The following is an 18,325-nucleotide window of genomic DNA, read 5'->3' on the forward strand; positions in this document are numbered from 1 at the left end:
GGATAATTTGGGATAAGCAATAATTACTGGAAGTATCACAAATGCCAACATCCCCTGAATGAATAAAAAAATTGCATTCTATGGCCAGCAAATACCTTCTGAGAGATAATGGCAATCTTTAAGCCATCTGGTTGAAAAAAAATGTTCATTAAGTATTGAAGACCAGAATGGATGCACATTATGGAAACTCAGGTTTTCGCTATACATCACCAAAAATAATTCTTACCAGTGAACAGCACAGGTTGGGTCACTTATGAATTCCTAAACCTCATGTGAAGCAGGATTAATGCTAAATTTTAAATTCCATTCAATTTAAAATCATAGGCATAAAATTGCTGCCAATGATATCCTGAATCGAATTTGCTACTATAATAACTGTATGGGTGGAAGTAATATTTTCTGATGCAGGCTTATAGGAAGGTAGTACATGCTTAAAATGAATGGTTGATAAAAATGCTATCATTTGGCTTTCAGTCATGTTCTTTCTCCTCCACAATTATTAAATCCATTCATATATTTAAAAAAAGTTTTGTATCAATGTATATAAAGATAAACGTAAAATTAGTTTGCAATTGCTGTGCCTGAAAGAAAATGTTTACAACCTGTGCAGATCACACCCTTTTCAGGGCTGGTTATTTTGCATTCCATAAGATGACAACTGATGATAGTTAGTGGCTGAGTAATGAGAAACTTTTCTTGTGAGAACTGCCTGAAAACAAAAGTAGACAAGCAAGTTCTTTACAGCCCCAATACTTTCACATTCTCAAAAGGTTCCTACACTTCCAGGTGGTGCCAAAATAAATATAATCAAACAATAACATCATTTTAAAATGAAAGTTGTTCAAATATTTTGAATGCAGCAAGGATTGATTCCCTTTTTTAAATATGCATTTAGTAATAAATGACTCCTATTTGCTTGCTAGTTAAACAGACAAATTACCATGAAATCAGTTTTTCTGTGGTGGGAGACAGCCCAAGAACATAATAAATTGTACCCCACCCCTGCGCTGTCCAGTTCTATTGTTTGCCCAAGATCCACGAGCAGACTGTTCTGGCAGTCCCATTGTTTCGGCCTGCCCAATCAAAATTTTTTCTTCTAATTTCTATCCTTTCTCCCTAGGTCCAGTCCTTTCCCATTTATATCCATGAGATGTCTGATACCCTCTGCCACTTTGACAAATTTCCAACTCCCTGGTCCCAAATGGCTCATCTTTACAGTGGATGTACAATTCTTCTACACCTCCATACTACATTAGAGAGTCTGAAGGCTCTCTGCTTCATCTTGAACAGAGGCCAATCATTTCCCCTCCACACACACACACACTCACTCATTTGTCTGGCTGAATATTTCTACACATTGAATAACTTCAACTCCATTCACATTTTCCAGATCAAAAGTGTAGCTATAGAAACTGAAGCTATTGCCAGTCTTCTTTTGTGAACCGTGACTTCCCCTCAACCATAGCAGCCAAGTCCCTTGACTGCATCTCATTTATTTCCTGCACCTTCACTCTCACCACTCTTCCTGATCCTCACCTTGCATCCCACCAGCCTCCACATTTAATGGATCTTCCTTTGCAATTTCCACCAGCTCTAACAAGATTTCAGCATTGAGACTTTCCCTTTGTGATTACCTGGTCCACTCCTTTGTCCCCACTAACCGCTCTCCCTCTAATGGCACTTTCCCATGCAAAAACAAGAGAAGCAACACTGGTCCCTTCACCTGCATGATCGGTATGCAAGACAAGTTTTTCACTGTACCTCGGTACAAGTGACAATAATAAACCAATACTTCTTCCCTTCCCACTATCCAGGGACCCAAACAGTCTAAGTGAAGCAGCGATTCACTTGCACTTCTTCCAATCTAGTGTACTGCATTCAGTGTTCACAATGTGGTCTTCTCTACATTGAAGTGAATTGCAGATCGAGTGATCACTTTGCAGAGCAACTGTGTTCAGTCTGCAGGAATGACTCTGAGCTTCCTGTCGCCTGCCATTTTAATTCTCCAACCTACTCTCACTAGGACCATCTGTTCTTGGCTTTCTGCACTGTTATAATGAGGCCCAATGTAAGTTTGAGTAACAGCACCTCATCATCTGACTAGGCTCTATATCAAATTCTCTGACTTCAGGTAACTTGCTTTTTCTGTCTGTATTAGAACAGACCGTTTCTGTTAAGCCAGTGACACTGGCTCAGTTTTTCTTCTCTTCATTAGTATAGCCTTCTAAACATGCATCACAGCCCTGTCATACTTCTGTCTCTCTATTGTCATCCTCCACTGCCCCATCAATCTCTCTGCCTAGAGGACCAATGGGAACTCTGGTCTCACCCTATGACTGACATTCTCCTCAGCTTAGCCATCCCTTTCTAAAACTGTCAATGAAAATCAAAAATTTGCAGATGCTTGAAACACTCATTAGGTCAGGCAGCATTTGTAGAAAGTGAAACGGTTAATGCTTCGGGTCCCAAACCCTTCATCACAAGTGGGAAAGAGAGAAAACAAGTCAGTTTTCAGTAGTAGAGAAGGTAGGGGAGGGTTGGATAGAACAGAGGTTATATCATGGAGTGAGACCAAATGACTTAATGTGGCAGTCTGGTAGCAGTTAGGATCAGATTAAGTTTCTTTGTCTGTGTGACGTGCTGCTAGTAGGAAGGCTGTGGGGCATGCTCAGTAGGGCAGACCAAATAGGAAAAAAAAAGGAAAAACTGAGCCAAAATGATGACAGGCAGAGATAACCAGTTCTGATACAGAAGAAGAAAGAGGGACTTACCTAAAGTTGAAGACAGCAAGTTCTGAAAGTTTCAACATGCCCAATGGAAGATGATGTTTCTCGAGTTTGTGTTGGGCCTCACTGTAACAGTGCAGGAGGCCACAGAGAGAAAGGTGGGAATGGGAAAGTAAATTAAAATGGTTGCCAATCTCTCTGGCGAGATGAAGGTGGCAACTTTCTGACGAAAGGTCTTCAACCTGAAATATTATCTGATTCCCTTCCACAAATACCGCCTGATCTGCTGAGTGTTTCCAGTCTTTTCTGTTCTTATTTATAATAAATTGCAGGGGTTTTTGATCAACACTGCAGAGTATTTTGAATATTCTTTAAATATTCAGTGTATTGAACAGATGCAGGCCATTGTTGTGGCTGCATACAATTGTAAATGTTGTTGCAGATATATACCAATACATAGAAAACCTTCCAGTAAAATTTGTGTTTGCAATTTCATCTTTTTTTCAAACTGCATTAAATTGCAATCTCTCCTTCTCAAAAGGAACTTACTCACTCTACAGTATAGAAAAGGAATCTGGAAATATTGGTGGACAAATCATTGAACCCATCTGCATGGAATGTGGGAGATGCAATTGAGATCTTAGTTGTGATAGCAAATGGAATTAAAAGAGTATGACACTGAGCAGAGAAGTTTCTCTATCTGGAGTACAGTCTGCAGGACTGGTTACCATCATGCAGGAAGCATTGGCAATAGTGCAGCAAATGCCATTCTTTCTCACACCTGGCATCAGACACTTGATCTGTAGGGAAGGCAATAGAAGCTATACGTTTGCATTAAAAAGCTAAATGATGGATCTTAAAAGGAATTCCTGATTCTTCATCACATTGACAAGATGTAACCAGAGAAATGATTTACCATAGGCCCAAAGACAACAAATGTGTAGGAAGGAAAAGAGTTCAGAAGAGAGAAGCTGAATGGATAGACTAGATACACGTATTTTACCTTAGGGTGGTGAATAACTGTGCAATAATCTAGATGCATCACGAATTGTGATGGAATCAAATGTATATCCAAGCTGGAAAATTAATTGATCAAAAATATCTAAAAGTTGGCTGCCTTGGGCTGGTTAAATAGATTAAATTCTTCTTTCATAGTTCTGAACACCACATTATTCTTTAATATTGTCTACTAATATGCACCAACTGCTTATTTTCTCTACCATCTACAAAAATACCAATGCACAATAAGTTAAATTGTTACATTTCCACATAAACCATCTGATTTACCTGTGTCGGATTCTCTTTGCTCACTCCTAGATGGACTGACAGTGAAAGGAAGTTTACGTTTCATAGAAGTTTTCTCTTTCACTTCTTTTTCCAACTCACTGCGGTCTATTTTAGGTGTTCTGTTGTAGGATGTAACCTTCTCTTTATTCTAAAATGAGACAAAATTTATATAAATTAACCACAAATAACAAGCCACAGTATTATTCACAAGTGTTATGGAAAGGTAAATTTCATAAGTACAAACAAGATAAAAACCCAATCTCTGCTCAGATTACACTATATTACGCCTTTTCATTCAATATCACCAACTTCTTTGAATATTTCCAAGAAGACACAGCTGGTAGGCACGTGTCGAAATACACCTGTGTCCATTTTGTATGGAATGTTCTCAAATTCATTTTCTCACTTCAGCAATGGGCTTTCTTCCATCTTCTGGAGTACATTTTTGAGGATACCTGGTCTAGAGACCTTTAAATATGGCTTTGTTGCTGCTACTTTTATGCGTGCTTCTCCCAGGGATGCCTTTTGTAACTGGGAAAGAAGATTATAGTTCCAGCATGGTGACATCCTAAGATGTTATCTGCACTCTTAACACATATAATGCATGGGGCCAGTATTGCTTTCCATTATTCCCTTCTGTTGTACAGGTGGCCAAGTAACTGCCTACAAGAATGCAGATTTCTGGTTTTGAATCTGTGTTCATCTATTGTTTTAAATATATGAGCACTATCATTATTCAGAGATCATAATGCAAAATGCATCTCCATCCCCCACCCTTAATGGCTCTAATAGTTTGGATTTCTTAATTTCTAATGCAATCTTTTTTTCTGGACTAGTGATTTCTGATACATCTAATAACTTCTCTTTGGTTTGCTAAAAATAGAGATTCTTCTAAGATATTTGATACTTGATAAGGCTTTTATAGCAGGACATTTAAACAGCTTGACATTACAGCAAATGCCACTGATAATGTGATACTCAATTTTTGTCAAGAGTGGTTACTATAATTAATTTTCATATCACATAAATGCAAGTTATTATTGAAATTCTTATTAAGTACTCAGTTGGCAAACTGAGACGCAATTTTGCTTTGCAACTGAATGAGAGCGCGAGCAGTAAACCTTCAGAGGCTCCAAGTCCACTCACTAGAGGGAATTTAACTCTTATTCTGCTTTCTGCCTTACCAGAGGGCCTCAGTTTAGGCTCCACAATGACTCCATTAGTCTTGCTCCAGCCTCTACAGACATAGTGGTTGTGGACGAGTTTCCCTCAGATAGCAGAGGCAAGTGCCTAAATTTATGCAATAATCTATCTGGATGGCATGCAAACAAAAACATTTTGCTATATCTTAGTACCTGTGACAATAATAAACCAATACTAATTTTAAATTCAAGGACTTCAAAACAAAGCTAGAGTAAAAAAATGTTGAATAAAGCAATCAGAAACCTGTATGCTGGGAATTCAAAGGAAAGCACACCAATAGTGCTGAATTTGTACAAGAATTTTTTTTTAAAGACACATTTGGGAGTATTCCTTGCAATTTTTAGCATTATTAAGGATAATCATTGGAGCTACAAAAAGCACATGTAAGATTTACCATAATACTATAAATGAACATTTAAAGTTTTGAAGATATGCGTGTTTATTTTCTTTTAAAACAGGAACAGAGAGGCTTCTTGTTTGTTCTGGGACAGGTTAGGTACTTTTTTTGTTAAAAGTTAAGAAAGCTTTGAGAGTACATCACAAAATATGCACAATTGTTTTACAATTGCAGGTAGTGTAAACACAGACTGCTTCCAAATTGAGGCACTTATAAATGCAACGTGTGCTCATCTTGATATAACATAGCTTGGGACAATAGGCAAACTTGATTTTTCTGAGCTAATACAAGGGGAATGCTGCTAATAAGGGGAAAATAGAAACAAAAACTTGAACAACTTGTGATTCTTTATTAATATCAGAACAAGGTGACAGGGTAGACAGTTAAATAGCTCATCCTAAAGATGTAGCAGTTCCTTGTGTAATTCACTACACATTAAAATGGTTATAGGCAGTCCCTAGGTTACGTAAGGGTTCCATTCCTGAGAAAAGTCCATAAGCCAATTTCTCCACAGGTCAAAAACTTGTTTTCTACCCATACAGTATCACTCTACATACATTCGCTATAATTCTTTCATTTCATTGAATAATCACCCTAACACTATCCCTAATTAAACTAATAGAATATGTGTGTCCAGTCATTAATGAATATCATTTTATTATTACTAGCTTGAAAAATGCTTTAAAAATGTATGGGAGAATTTGCATAAAGTCAGATTTCTGTAAGTCAGGTCATTTGTAACTTGGGGATCCCCTGGACTCTGTCAATTTGTAAGGGATTTCAACATCCTTGTTTAACATCGACTTGGATTTTTATTATGTTAAAGGTGTAATATAATATCCAAGTCTTCTATTTGTAACACATCACATGGTACTCATCAGAGCACTATTAGTCAAAAATAAAATATTCAAATGAGTCAGCCACAGACAAAATGGTGCTGGTGTGGACTAGGTCTTTCCTGCAATCCAAGCATCAATCTAAAAACAGAAAATGTTGGAAATACTCAACAAGTCTGTGGGAAGAGAAACAGACCTAACATTTCAGGTCAAAGACCTGCATGACAAAGGGTTTTCAATTTGAAATGTTAGCTCAGCTTCTCTTCCCACAGATGCAGCCTGACCTACTGAATGCTCAGTGTGTCTACTGAATGTTTTCAGCATTTTCTGTTTTTATTTCAAACCTCCAGCATCTAGGACTTTGTTTTGAAGTTTCACCAATTTAAAAACAGTTAATCTTGGCCGGAAAGCCATATACTGTATTTTAATGTAGAATGCATCAAACATCAGAAAATTAATATTATTCCTTTACCACCAAAATCCGTATCAACTTTATTTCTCAGTTCTTGGTTAAAACACATTTCAATTTTAGAATGTTTAATTGCAAAATGTTATAGTTAGTCATTCAATTTGCATTATGTAAAAACAGTTTTTCATTGTTCAGCTGTTAAAAATTTTGAATTGGAATTCTAGAAATTCACAGAAACACTCAGAAGACAGCCATTCAGACCACATGTCAATGCTGACCAAGAGGTATTTAGAATAATCCTTCTTCCAAGCTCTCAGTGTGGCCACGTAGGCTACAACACCAGATGCTTTTTAAATGCCATGTCTTCACCAAACCTCGAAAGTATCATTGCTCATTAAATGCAAAAAAAATCCTGAACTTCCTCTTCTAATGCTTCTATTAATTATACCTGACCTACATCTTTGAGTTATTGACCTCTTCTGCTTAGCTGTTTCCTATTCACCATATCAAAGCCTCAATTTTACACAGGTCAATTAAATCCGCTCAGCCTCCTTCACCTCTATGAATACAAAGAACACAAAAAAAATAGGAGCAGGAGTAAGCCACCTGGCCCCTCAAGCCCCCCACATCGTTCAATATGATCGCAGCTAATCTATCCCAGCCCTCAACTCCTCTTCAGTGCCAGTTCCCCACAGCCCTCACATCTTTCAAAAATTTATCTACCCCCATTTTGAATACTTCTAATGCTGCAGAGATTTCTGGAAAAGAGAATTTCAGAGATTTGCCATCCTCTGCAAGAAGAAATTTCTATATACCCGAGTTAAATAACTGGCCCCTTATCTTGAAACTATATTCCCTTGTTCACTATTTTTCCACCAGTGAAAGCATCTCAATATCTACCCTGTCATGCCCCAAGAGGATCTTGTTTGCTTTAATAAGATCACCCCTTGTTCTAAACTCCAAAGAATACAGACCCAATCTGTTCAGCCTCTCTTGATAGGGCAATCCTCTCATCCCAGGTCAATCTCTTTCAGACTGCCTCCAATGCTACTACATCCTTTCAAAGTCAAAGATGAGTTTATTGTCATCTGCACAAGTACGTGTATGCACAGGTGCAATGAAAAACTTACTTGCAGCAGCATCACAGGCACATAGCATCAGATAAACAGCATTCACAAGAAGAACATAAATTAAGTACAACCTTTACAAGAAAGAACACAATTAGAATTAAAAATAAGTCCATTTTACTGCAAAATGATCAAAATGGTCATAGTCTTGCTAAACTGTAGTGATTAGAGTTGTGCCAGTTGGTTCAAGAACTCAGTGGTTGAAGGGAAGTAGCTATTCTTGAACCTGGTGGTATAGGACTTCAGGCTTCTGTACCTCCTGCCCGATGATAGCTGCTAGAAGATGGCATGGACCAGATGGGGAGGATCTTTGGTGATGGATGTTGCCTTCTTGAGGCAGTACCTCCTGCAGATACTACCAATGGTGGGGAGGGATGTGCCCATGATGTATTGGGCTGAATCCACTCCTCTCTGCAGCTTCTTACATTCCTGAGCATTTCAAATTGCCATACCAGACTATGACGCTACCAGTGAGGATACTTTCAACAGTACATTTGTAGAAGTTTGTAGCGTATTCGTTAACAAGCTGAACCTCCTAAGAAAGTAAAGACGCTGGTGCCCCTTCCTTGTGATTGTATCTACGTGCTGGGTCCAGGAATTTAAAGTTGCTTATTCCCTCCACTGCTTATCCCTCAACATTGACTGGTGCACGTTCTCTCTCCTTCCCCTTCCTGAAGTCAACAATCAGCTCTTTAGTTTTACTGACTTTGAGTGAGAGATTGTTGTTGTGGCACCACTCAAGCAGGTGTCCTACTTCACTCCAGTAAGTTGACTCATCACCACCTATGATTTGTCCAACAATAGTGGTGTCGTCGGTGAATTTGTATATGGCATTGGAGTTGTGCTTAGCCACAGTGTGTACAGGGAGTAGAGCAGGGGGCTAAGCATGCAGCCTTGAGGTACACCTGTGCTGATGGTCAGCAAGGAGAAGATGCTGTTACCCATCCTCACTGATTGAAGTCTGCCAATAAGGCAGTCGAGTATCTAGTTGCAGAGGGATGTACAGATGCCCAGGTCTTGAATCTTGATGACGAGTTTGGATGGGATGATTGTGTTGAACTCTGAGCTGCAGTCGATGAACAGCAGTTTGATGCACGAGTTTCTGTTATCCAGATGGTCCAGAGCAGAGGGAAGAGCCAGAGAAATCGCACCTGCTGTTGACCTATTGTGGCAATAGGCAAAGTGAAGTGGACCTAGATCACCTGAGGCAGAAATTCATTTGTAACCAACCCCTCGAAGCACTCCATTACGGTTGATGCAAGTGACTATCATCTGGTAGCATCAAGGTGGTTCACCACACTCTTTTTGGGCACCGGACAATAGATGCTTCTTTGAAGCAAGTGGGGACCTCAGACTGCAGAAGTGAGAGGTTGAATATGTCCATAAATACTCCAGCCAGTTGGTCCGTACGTCTGGACCAGACACCTTTCGTGGATACACCCTCTTGAAGGATGCCTGGACATCAGATGCAGAGACTGAGATTACGGGGTCATCTGGAGATGTGGGGGCTCGTGTGGGTGTGTCATAGTTCTTCCAATCAAAGCGTATGTAAAAGGCATTGAGCTCATCCGGGAGTGATGGGTCATTGCCACTTATACTAACTGATCTCGCCTTGTAAGAAGTAACATTGTGCAAGCCCTGCCACAGCTGTTCAGCCTCCATCTGTGATTCCAGTTTAGTCTGAAATTGCCTCTTTGCACCTTCTGGAGGTAGTTCCTGGACTTCTTATGACTCTGGATTGCCAGACCTAAACGCCACAGATCTAGCCCTCAGAAAATTACAAATCTCCTGGTTCATCCAAGGCTTCTGGTTGGGGAAGACTCAATGTTTTTGTGAGTACACTCTCGTCCATGCATGTCCTTATGAAGTCAGTGACGACAGTGGCATATTCATTTAGGTCCTCTGACAAATCCTTGAATGTGGTCCAGTCTGCTGACTCGAAGCAATCCTGAATTCGCTCCTCTGCCGTCCAGCACTTTGTAGTCCTCTTCACCGGTGCTGTGCTCTTCAGTCTGTACGCAGGCAGAAGCAGCACAGTGAGGTGGTCGTATTTACCAAAGTGTGGGTGAGGGATGGAGCATTAAAGGAACCAAAACTGTGCACAGTACTTGAAATGTGTCTTCGCCAACACCCTGTGTAATTGTACAAAGCTTCCTTATTTTTGAACTCCAACTCCTTTACAATAAAAGCCAATACGCCATTTGCTGCACCTACCTGCTTTTTTTTTGTGATTCATGCACAAGAACATCTAGATCTCTCTGTACTTCACTCATTTACAATGCTTAGGTAATAATCTGCCTTTGGATTCCTCTTACCGAAGTGCATGACCTTGCACTTTCCCACATTGAACTCCATTTGCCTAGTGGCCTAACTAGCATCTTTAACCTAATATATTTACTCAATTTCTCTTTCCACAATTGCTGCTTGACCCACTGAATGTTTCCTGCATTTTGCTTTTATTATTAGTATATTGTTAGAATATACTTTATGCAGTTTCAGGATGACCTCTCTTTTATTCTATGCCTGTGGCACTAAAGGTTAATATTCTGTACGATATATGTTATCTATCTGTCTTGGCACCTTCAGGAATCTGTGGACATGTGCACCAAGATTTTTCTGTCCTCTGCATTTGTACATCTCTTAATCTGTTTGTTTTCAAACATCTGTTCCAAACACATTACCTCTGGATTGTTCTCCATTTTCTTTTGATCTAACCAGTCCACTGATATCTTCCTACAGCTTAAAATTTTCTTCAACATCAACCACTCTGCCAATTTTAATATAATTTGCAAACTTTTTAATTATCGCCAATACATTCATGTTGAAATAATTGATATAGACTGTGAGTGACAAGGGACTTGGTACCAAGCCCTATGAAACCCTGTTGCATACAATCTTCTGGCAACTAAATTCCTAATGACCATTACCATAAAGTCGTATTGGATCCAGTGTTGGCTCTCTGCCAGAACCAATACTGGATCCAACACTACATTATATGTGTTATTAATTATTCAATTAGCCTGCCTTGGAATAATTTGTCAAAAGACTTGCTAAAATCCATGATCCACAGAAAATCTATAGGCTTTATTGACCTTCCACGAAACTTCCTCAGATTGAGAACAAGTTAGTCAGACAAAATGTCCCTGAACAAATCCATACTGATAGTCAATAATTAAACTGCCTTTCTAAAAGATTATCTACATATTCCTTCAAGTAATTGCTTTCACCAGAGATTTGCTCATCACCTCCATTAGGCTCAGTGGTTTATAATTGTTTTGGCTATTCCTTACTCCGTTTTCAAACATCGGTACCTTATCAGCTGTCTCCTCGACTTCCAGCACTCTTGTGTGGCGCTGAAGAGAATTGAAAAATGATTGAACGCCCACCATTTCCACACTTGTTTCTCCTAAGAGCCCAAGATACATTTAGCTGCAATAAATGTTTTCTTTTACTGTACATATTCATATAACATATTGGGATTTTCCTCAGTTTTAGTTATCACAACCTTTTTGTGCACTTTTTACCTTTCTAATCTCAGTTTTAATTTCACCTGACAATTTTAGTATTCACTTAGGGCTTCTGGAATCCTAGTGTCTAGTATAGGTTTCCCATTTTTGTCTTAACCTTCCCTATATGCTCCCCAACACAAAATGATATCAAGATTTGGTGTTTCTTGACACTCACTACTGCTTGAATGCCTCCCTAATACTAATTTGCCTTCAAATAACTGTTTACAGTCCACTACTGAACAGCCAATTTAGCCTTGTTGATGGGTAAAGTTCTAGACCCAATTATTGGTGACAGAATTGGCAGTCATTCCAGAAATTGTTCTCCTGTTATATCTGCAGAAATTTCAGTTTCTATTGCACAACAGCTTAATCCAGGATTAAGTTTCCTGTTACTTTGTTAGGAGGAAGTATAGGCTGTAAAAGAAAACAGGGTAGGAACAAAGCCAGGTGTAGCCATGATCAGGATAGCATCCCCAGCAATTCACTACTTTTCCAAATTTTCACATGCATAACCTCTTGCAGATAAATATACACAAAAGCTTTTCACCGTTTCTGAGTACATGTGACAATAAAAAAAAACAACCCAATCCATTAACAGCAAGGTCCATGACGAGACCCTTAAAAAGTAGACCACTTTATATATCTCTGAAATTAATTCTCAGCATAGATAGATATCAGTCTCGAAATTTACCAGCGAACTAGTACAGCCTGTGAACTTCTGAGGAAAGCAGCATATGAAGATCAAGACCTCAAAATTAGCACTAACCCATGGTCTACCAGGCAGCTGTGACCTCCATCCTTCTGTTCATATTGGAGACATGAACTATCTACAGCAAGTACATCAAAGCAATAGAAAGGTACCACAGCTGTCTCTGCAAGATCTTCCAAATCTTTTGGCTGCATGAGCAAACCTACATCAGCATACTCTCCCAGACCAACATTTCTAGCAAATCAGCCAGCTCTGACGAGTGGGCTGCATTGATTTCATGACCAATACCAGAATCCTGAAACATGTTTGCAAGAATAACACTGGACTCCTGAAATGTGCAGTCTATTCCAAGCTCTATCATGATTACCAGAAGGACAGAAAAAATGCTTTAAGAACATCCTCAAAGCATTTTTGAAAAGTGTATCATTCTCACCCACTCCTAACAATCCCTAGTTTGTTATCCATCACAATGGAGCAGCAGCATCCAAGAAAGCACTGAGAATCTCAAGTCTCTTTGTTGGTAACACACAGAAGCCTAACAAAAACAGGAACATCATACTACTCCACCCAGCTAGTCAAACACCTCCTGTCCCACCTGTCGTAGTCATAGAGCACAGAAATAGGCCCTTTGGCCCAACTAGTCCATGCTGATCAAGATTCTCATCTAAGCTAGTCCCATTTGCATGCATTTGGCCCATATCCCTCTAAACCTTTCCTATCCATGTACCTGTCCAAATACCTTTTAAATGATGTCAATGTACCTGCTTCAACCACTTCTTCTAGCAGCTCATTCCATACACTGACCACTCCCTGGGTGAAAAAGTTGCCCCTCAGGTTCCTATTAAATCTCTCCCCTCTCACCTTAAGCCTATGCCCTCTAGTTCTAGATTCCCCAACCCTGGGAAAAAACTGTGCGTATTCACCCTAACTATGCCCCTCATAATTTTAAACACCTCTATAAGATCACCCCTCATTCTCCTAAGCTCCAATGAAGAAAGTCCCAATCTGCTCAACCTCTCTCCATAACTCAGTCCCTCGTAAATCTCCTCTGCACTTTTTCCAGCTTAATGGCATCTTTCCTATATCAGGGTCACCAAAACTGATCATATTCCAAATGCAGCCTCACTAACATCTTGTACAACCGGAACATAACATCCCAACTTCTATACTCAGTGCCCTAACTGATAAAGGCCAGCGTGCCAAAAGCATTCTTCACCACCTTATCTACCTGCAACGCCACTTTCAGGGAACCATGTACTCGTACTCCTAGGTCCTTCTGTTCTACTACACTCCCCAGGGCCCTACCGTTCACTGTGAAAGTCCTACCCCATTTGTCTTCCCAAAACGTAAGACCGCACACTTATTTGAATTAAACTCTATTTGCCACTCTTCAGCTCACTTACCCAGCTAATCAAGATCGCTCTGTAAATCCTGATAACCATCTTCACTGTCAATGACACCACCTATTTTAGTGACATCTACGAACTGTCTTACTATGCCTTGTATATTATCATCCAAATGATTGATATAGGTGACAATCAGCAATGGGTAGTATGTGGGGATCCCACTTGGGACTCTTCAGGCACCTCAGAACTGGAGTAGAAGCAAGAAATCCTCATTCCTGAGAAGTTGTCCAAGAGGAGAAGAAACACTGCACTATAAAAAAAGTCCTTCTTTACATATCTTGGATTCCCAGTTTGAAGAAAAGATGCTGAACTAAATCTACAGGTGTGAAATTTTCAAATTGCTGGAAAGTTTCTGGGCAAGCGTAAATGGTTTGAACACCAGCAAGAGAAGTAATGCTTGTAAATCAGCAAACAGAGAATTCTAACATTTTACAGATTTTTCTGTTTTATAGTTCTGGGATCAATTTGAAAACTAAAGCACCAATGTGCCTGAATATACTGATAATCAGGATACTAAAATGCTATCACCTTTCAACCTATTCTTTCATTTATCATTGTCTCCACTTTCTGCAAGGATATTAAATCAAAAGTGGCAAGAGAGCAATTCTACTTTTCCTGTTTACAAGGAATTCCCATCACAATCATAGATAAAAGGATCAAGCCTATGTAAGAAAAGCTATGGACCCTAATAACTTACTAGGTGCACTTTTGAGAAATTGTGCACTAGAATGAAGTGGCTTCCAGCCAAACTATTTCATTGCAGGTTGCCACCATTAGATATTATGAATAGCTCTTGTACACAAATGAAAAGAATGAATGGTCAGATTAGACCTGGGCTGTCAATTGCCTCCATCATTAAGCTGTCTGGAGATGTAACCAAGTGTTTTTTTTGGATAGTTTCAATTCATGGAACATAGTCGTCATTGTTTATTCTCCAATGCTAATTGCTCTTGAGAAGCTGGGTGGCAAAATGTCTGCTTCATCTACTGCAGTCATAGAAAACTTACAATATAGGCTATTCAGCTTATTGTGTCCAGGGCGATGGAAAAGAGCTATCCACGTGTACGACCAAGCTTAAGGACAGTTTCTATCCCATTGTATAAAGCTCTCGAACTGACCTCTCACACACTAAAAGATGATGAACTCTTGATCTCTCAATCTGCCTTGTCCTGGCCCTTATTCTGGCTTCTGCCTCTTCTTTTCCAGTCCTGATGAAGGGTCTTGACCCAAAACGTCAAATGTTTATTTCCCTCCAGCATTTTGTGTATGTTGCACTTTGTCTACCTGCACTGCACTTTCTCTGTAGCTGTTACACTTTCCTTTTGTGTTACCTCGATGTACTCATGCATGGAATGATCTGTCTGGATGGCATGCTAACACTCTGTACATCAGTAAATGTAACAATAATAAACTAATTACCAACCACGTCTGCCTTCCAGCATGAGGTATTATCACAATACTAGAATTTCAGGATTCTAACCCAGTGAGAATAAAGGCATAGAAACCCATTTTCTAAAAGAGAGAATGGTGTGCAACTTGGAAGAGAACTTTTATGCTGTAATCTTCAAATATACTTACTAATTTTACACTTCTAGAAGGTTTAAAAAAAAGATGCTGTTGGAAAAGTTTATTCAGGCTACTGTTGTATATCTTAGAGGATACTTCAAGACAAGGTTAAGTGCGAACATGCAAGATTGAGGATGTCGGGGTGGGATTTGCAATCAAGCATAATTTTTGTTTTTGACAGGTGTTGAACTAGTTAAAAGTCGTCATAATGCATTAGTTCTAATAAGTGGAGATATTTCATCATTCCTGATATGCTTTCTGGTGGGAAGATACAACACAAATACAAACAGGTTTTGTGATCAGGTCAGGATTGATGTCATTTGCTATTGAACAACATGTACACTTGCAGTCATGGTATTTATGTGGCTGATCCAGTTAAGATACTAGGAAATGACAACTCCCAGGAAATTGATTGAAGAGGATTTGGCAATAGCAATGCCATTGAATGTCTAGAGGAGGGCGATCAGGATCTCCTGTCAGAGATAATCAAAGCAAAGTACTTTTGTGGTGTAAATGATATTTGACACTTGCCAGCCTACACCCAGGTCTACATCCTGCAGGCAAAGGAGGCCATTATTAAAAAAGCTACAAATGGAAATGAACACTCTGCATTCTTCAAATGTGCCTACTTCCGGACAGAAATTCATTTTGAACTAGCTGAAGATGGCTGGCCTTAGGAAACTGTCACAATGAAACTTGCAATGATATCACTGGATCAAGGTATTTAGCTTCCAACAACCACAACCATCCTGTTGCAGGATTTGTCCTGCTTTTGCAAATCGGAGATGTAAAACTACCACAAGTGCTTGGCTAGAAGCACATCTTATTGTGGAACAAATTTTTAGAACTATAGCTAGGATGTTGATCCAATCCATTTCTGTGAGATCACTTAGCTATTCTGATGACATATTTTGTATGCTGTTTAGTGTTCAGATATTCTTGACTTTTGTCAGGTTAATAAACCACTTTTAGATTCAATTGGTGCCACTCCTAGCATACCCCGCTCTTCATTGAAAATGCGTTAAGCCTCTGTTTCAGTTTAATAAAGTCTAGTTTAATAACAGATTTGAGTTCCTGTGCCTCCTTAAGATCCAGCTTGTCCAATGGTGGGGTCCATATCTGGGCCTAGGAATGAATACTGCTACTTAAGGGATCACAGAGCTGAGTTTGATACAAAACGACCATCCCTCTGCCTCCACAGATGCTGCTTGACCCAGAGTTCCTTCAGCAGTTTGCTTTTGGTTCCAGATTACAGCGAATGCAGAGTTTGAGATTAGTTCTCCCACATCAAATCATGACATTCAAAGTATTTTACTGACATTGTAACTTAAATTGCATATTGCAGCACATCAAATAGTTTGTGTGGAGTTTACATGTTCTCCCCACAGACATGTGGGTTTCTCCTGGGTGTTCCAGATTCCTCGTGTCCTGAAGAGGAGCTGGTAAGTTCACTGTCTACTGTAAAATATATTGATGTAGATAGGTAGCACAAGAAGCAAAAAGGGGATAGATGAGCATGTGAAAAAAATAAGCAGCAGGGCTACAAAGAAAGAGGGGAATGGAACTGACTGGATTGTGTTGGGAGCTGGCATGGACCAGATGGGCTGTATGGCAGCCTTCCATGTCATAATAAGCAAGGAAGCAAGCACTGGATTGAACCCAGGTCCCTGGAGCCAAAAGTAACTGCTGTGCCACTGGCTTTACCAACTTGCCTAGTTTGAAAACACCATCCTCCAAACAATGAAGGTCCAGTGATACTCTGGAAAACACTGACTACACTAAAACTCTGATAATCCACTATCCATTTGGAAATCCTGATTTTTTTTTGTAGTTCATAAATTATAATATTGTATTACATCTTTAAAAAATAAGTTAATGGTACATTGGAGTATTAATAGGAAGAATATCCAGAAGTCCAGAAAATTTGGCAGTCTGGTATCAAAGTCCTGATCGTACCAGTTATTGGAGTTTTACTATATTTTCCTTATTTCAGAAGCCACCTCTGAGCAAAGGCAGACGTCTGTAAAAACATTTACCACTGCCTTCAATGCACCAGCATGGGACAAAAAAGGCGCTTGAAAATCAGGATGTCAACCTGGGGGTAAAAAAGAAACTAATGGTCTTCATGGCAACAGAGATCCATGCCTTCTCATGTACTTCGTAGGCATGGACAACCTACAAAGCACGGGAGTAATACCAGCAATTTTCTCTGCAGAATCCTCCAAATTGACTGACATGAGAAGAAAACAAAGGTCAGCCTTCTCTTCCAGGCCAAGAACCCCAGCAATGAAGCTCTAATTACATTCAGTTGCCTCAGTTGGATAGGACATATCAATTGAATGCTTAATGCCAGACTCCTAAATCAAACACATTATTCTGAGCTCTACCACAGGAGGAGATTACAAGGTAGACCGAAGAAAAGATTTGACAATACTCTTGAAACCTCACTGAAAACACTGCAACATCCCCATTGACTCCTTGGAATCTATGGCCCATGAGTGCTTGAAGTGGAGAAGGAGCATTTGGCATACAAAATATTTCAGTTGGCACAACAGTGCAGCACTTACAGATGCTGCCGCAAAGCTCCAGTGACCAGAGTTTGATACTGACCTCAGGTGCTGTCTGTGTGGGGTTTGTACATTCTTCCTATGACCATATATATTTCCTCCAGGTGCTCTGGTTTCCTTCTATATCCTAAAGATCTGTTAATAATTTAACTGGCCACTGTAAATTGCCCCCAGTCTAAGTGAGTGACTGGAGAATCAGCAGGGGGCTGATAGCATGCGAGAGAGAATAGGTTACAGAGGAATGAAAGGGGGAATGAGCCAAGAGCCTAATTGACTTGATGGGTTAAATGGGCTCCTTCCATGTTGGAAAATAGGAAAATATGGAAAATAAATGGATAGCACTAAGAACCGAGTCCTTGCATCAGGAACACACAAAGTCAGCTTAAAAGGCAAAAGGAACACACCACCTCACAAACTACATTCTTACCCATCCCACCAAACAATCCAGCCCCACTTGTGGCATATTCAGCAGATCCCACATTGGTCTCATCAGTCACTGCAGAACCCACAAACTGGAGTAGATGTTATCCTTGCCCTCAGGGACCAGCTGGGAAAGAGAAGTCTGTTTGAATGCAGAGATTCA

At 39.7% G+C, this 18,325-nt stretch overlaps 1 protein-coding gene across 3 annotated transcripts in view; it reads right to left on the minus strand.

Annotated features, from left to right (window-relative positions):
• Window positions 1-18,325, minus strand: part of ankrd12 (ankyrin repeat domain 12) — a 150,719-nt gene that overhangs the window by 48,287 nt on the left and 84,107 nt on the right. For all 3 annotated transcript variants that reach the window (XM_052022995.1, XM_052022996.1, XM_052022997.1), the window contains exon 3: window positions 4,014-4,161. In XM_052022995.1, coding sequence (XP_051878955.1) covers window positions 4,014-4,161 — 148 coding nt within the window. The remainder of the gene's footprint in view (window positions 1-4,013; window positions 4,162-18,325) is intronic.

This window comes from Pristis pectinata, chromosome 9 (genome assembly GCF_009764475.1).
Source record: "Pristis pectinata isolate sPriPec2 chromosome 9, sPriPec2.1.pri, whole genome shotgun sequence".
Taxonomy (NCBI): domain Eukaryota; kingdom Metazoa; phylum Chordata; class Chondrichthyes; order Rhinopristiformes; family Pristidae; genus Pristis; species Pristis pectinata.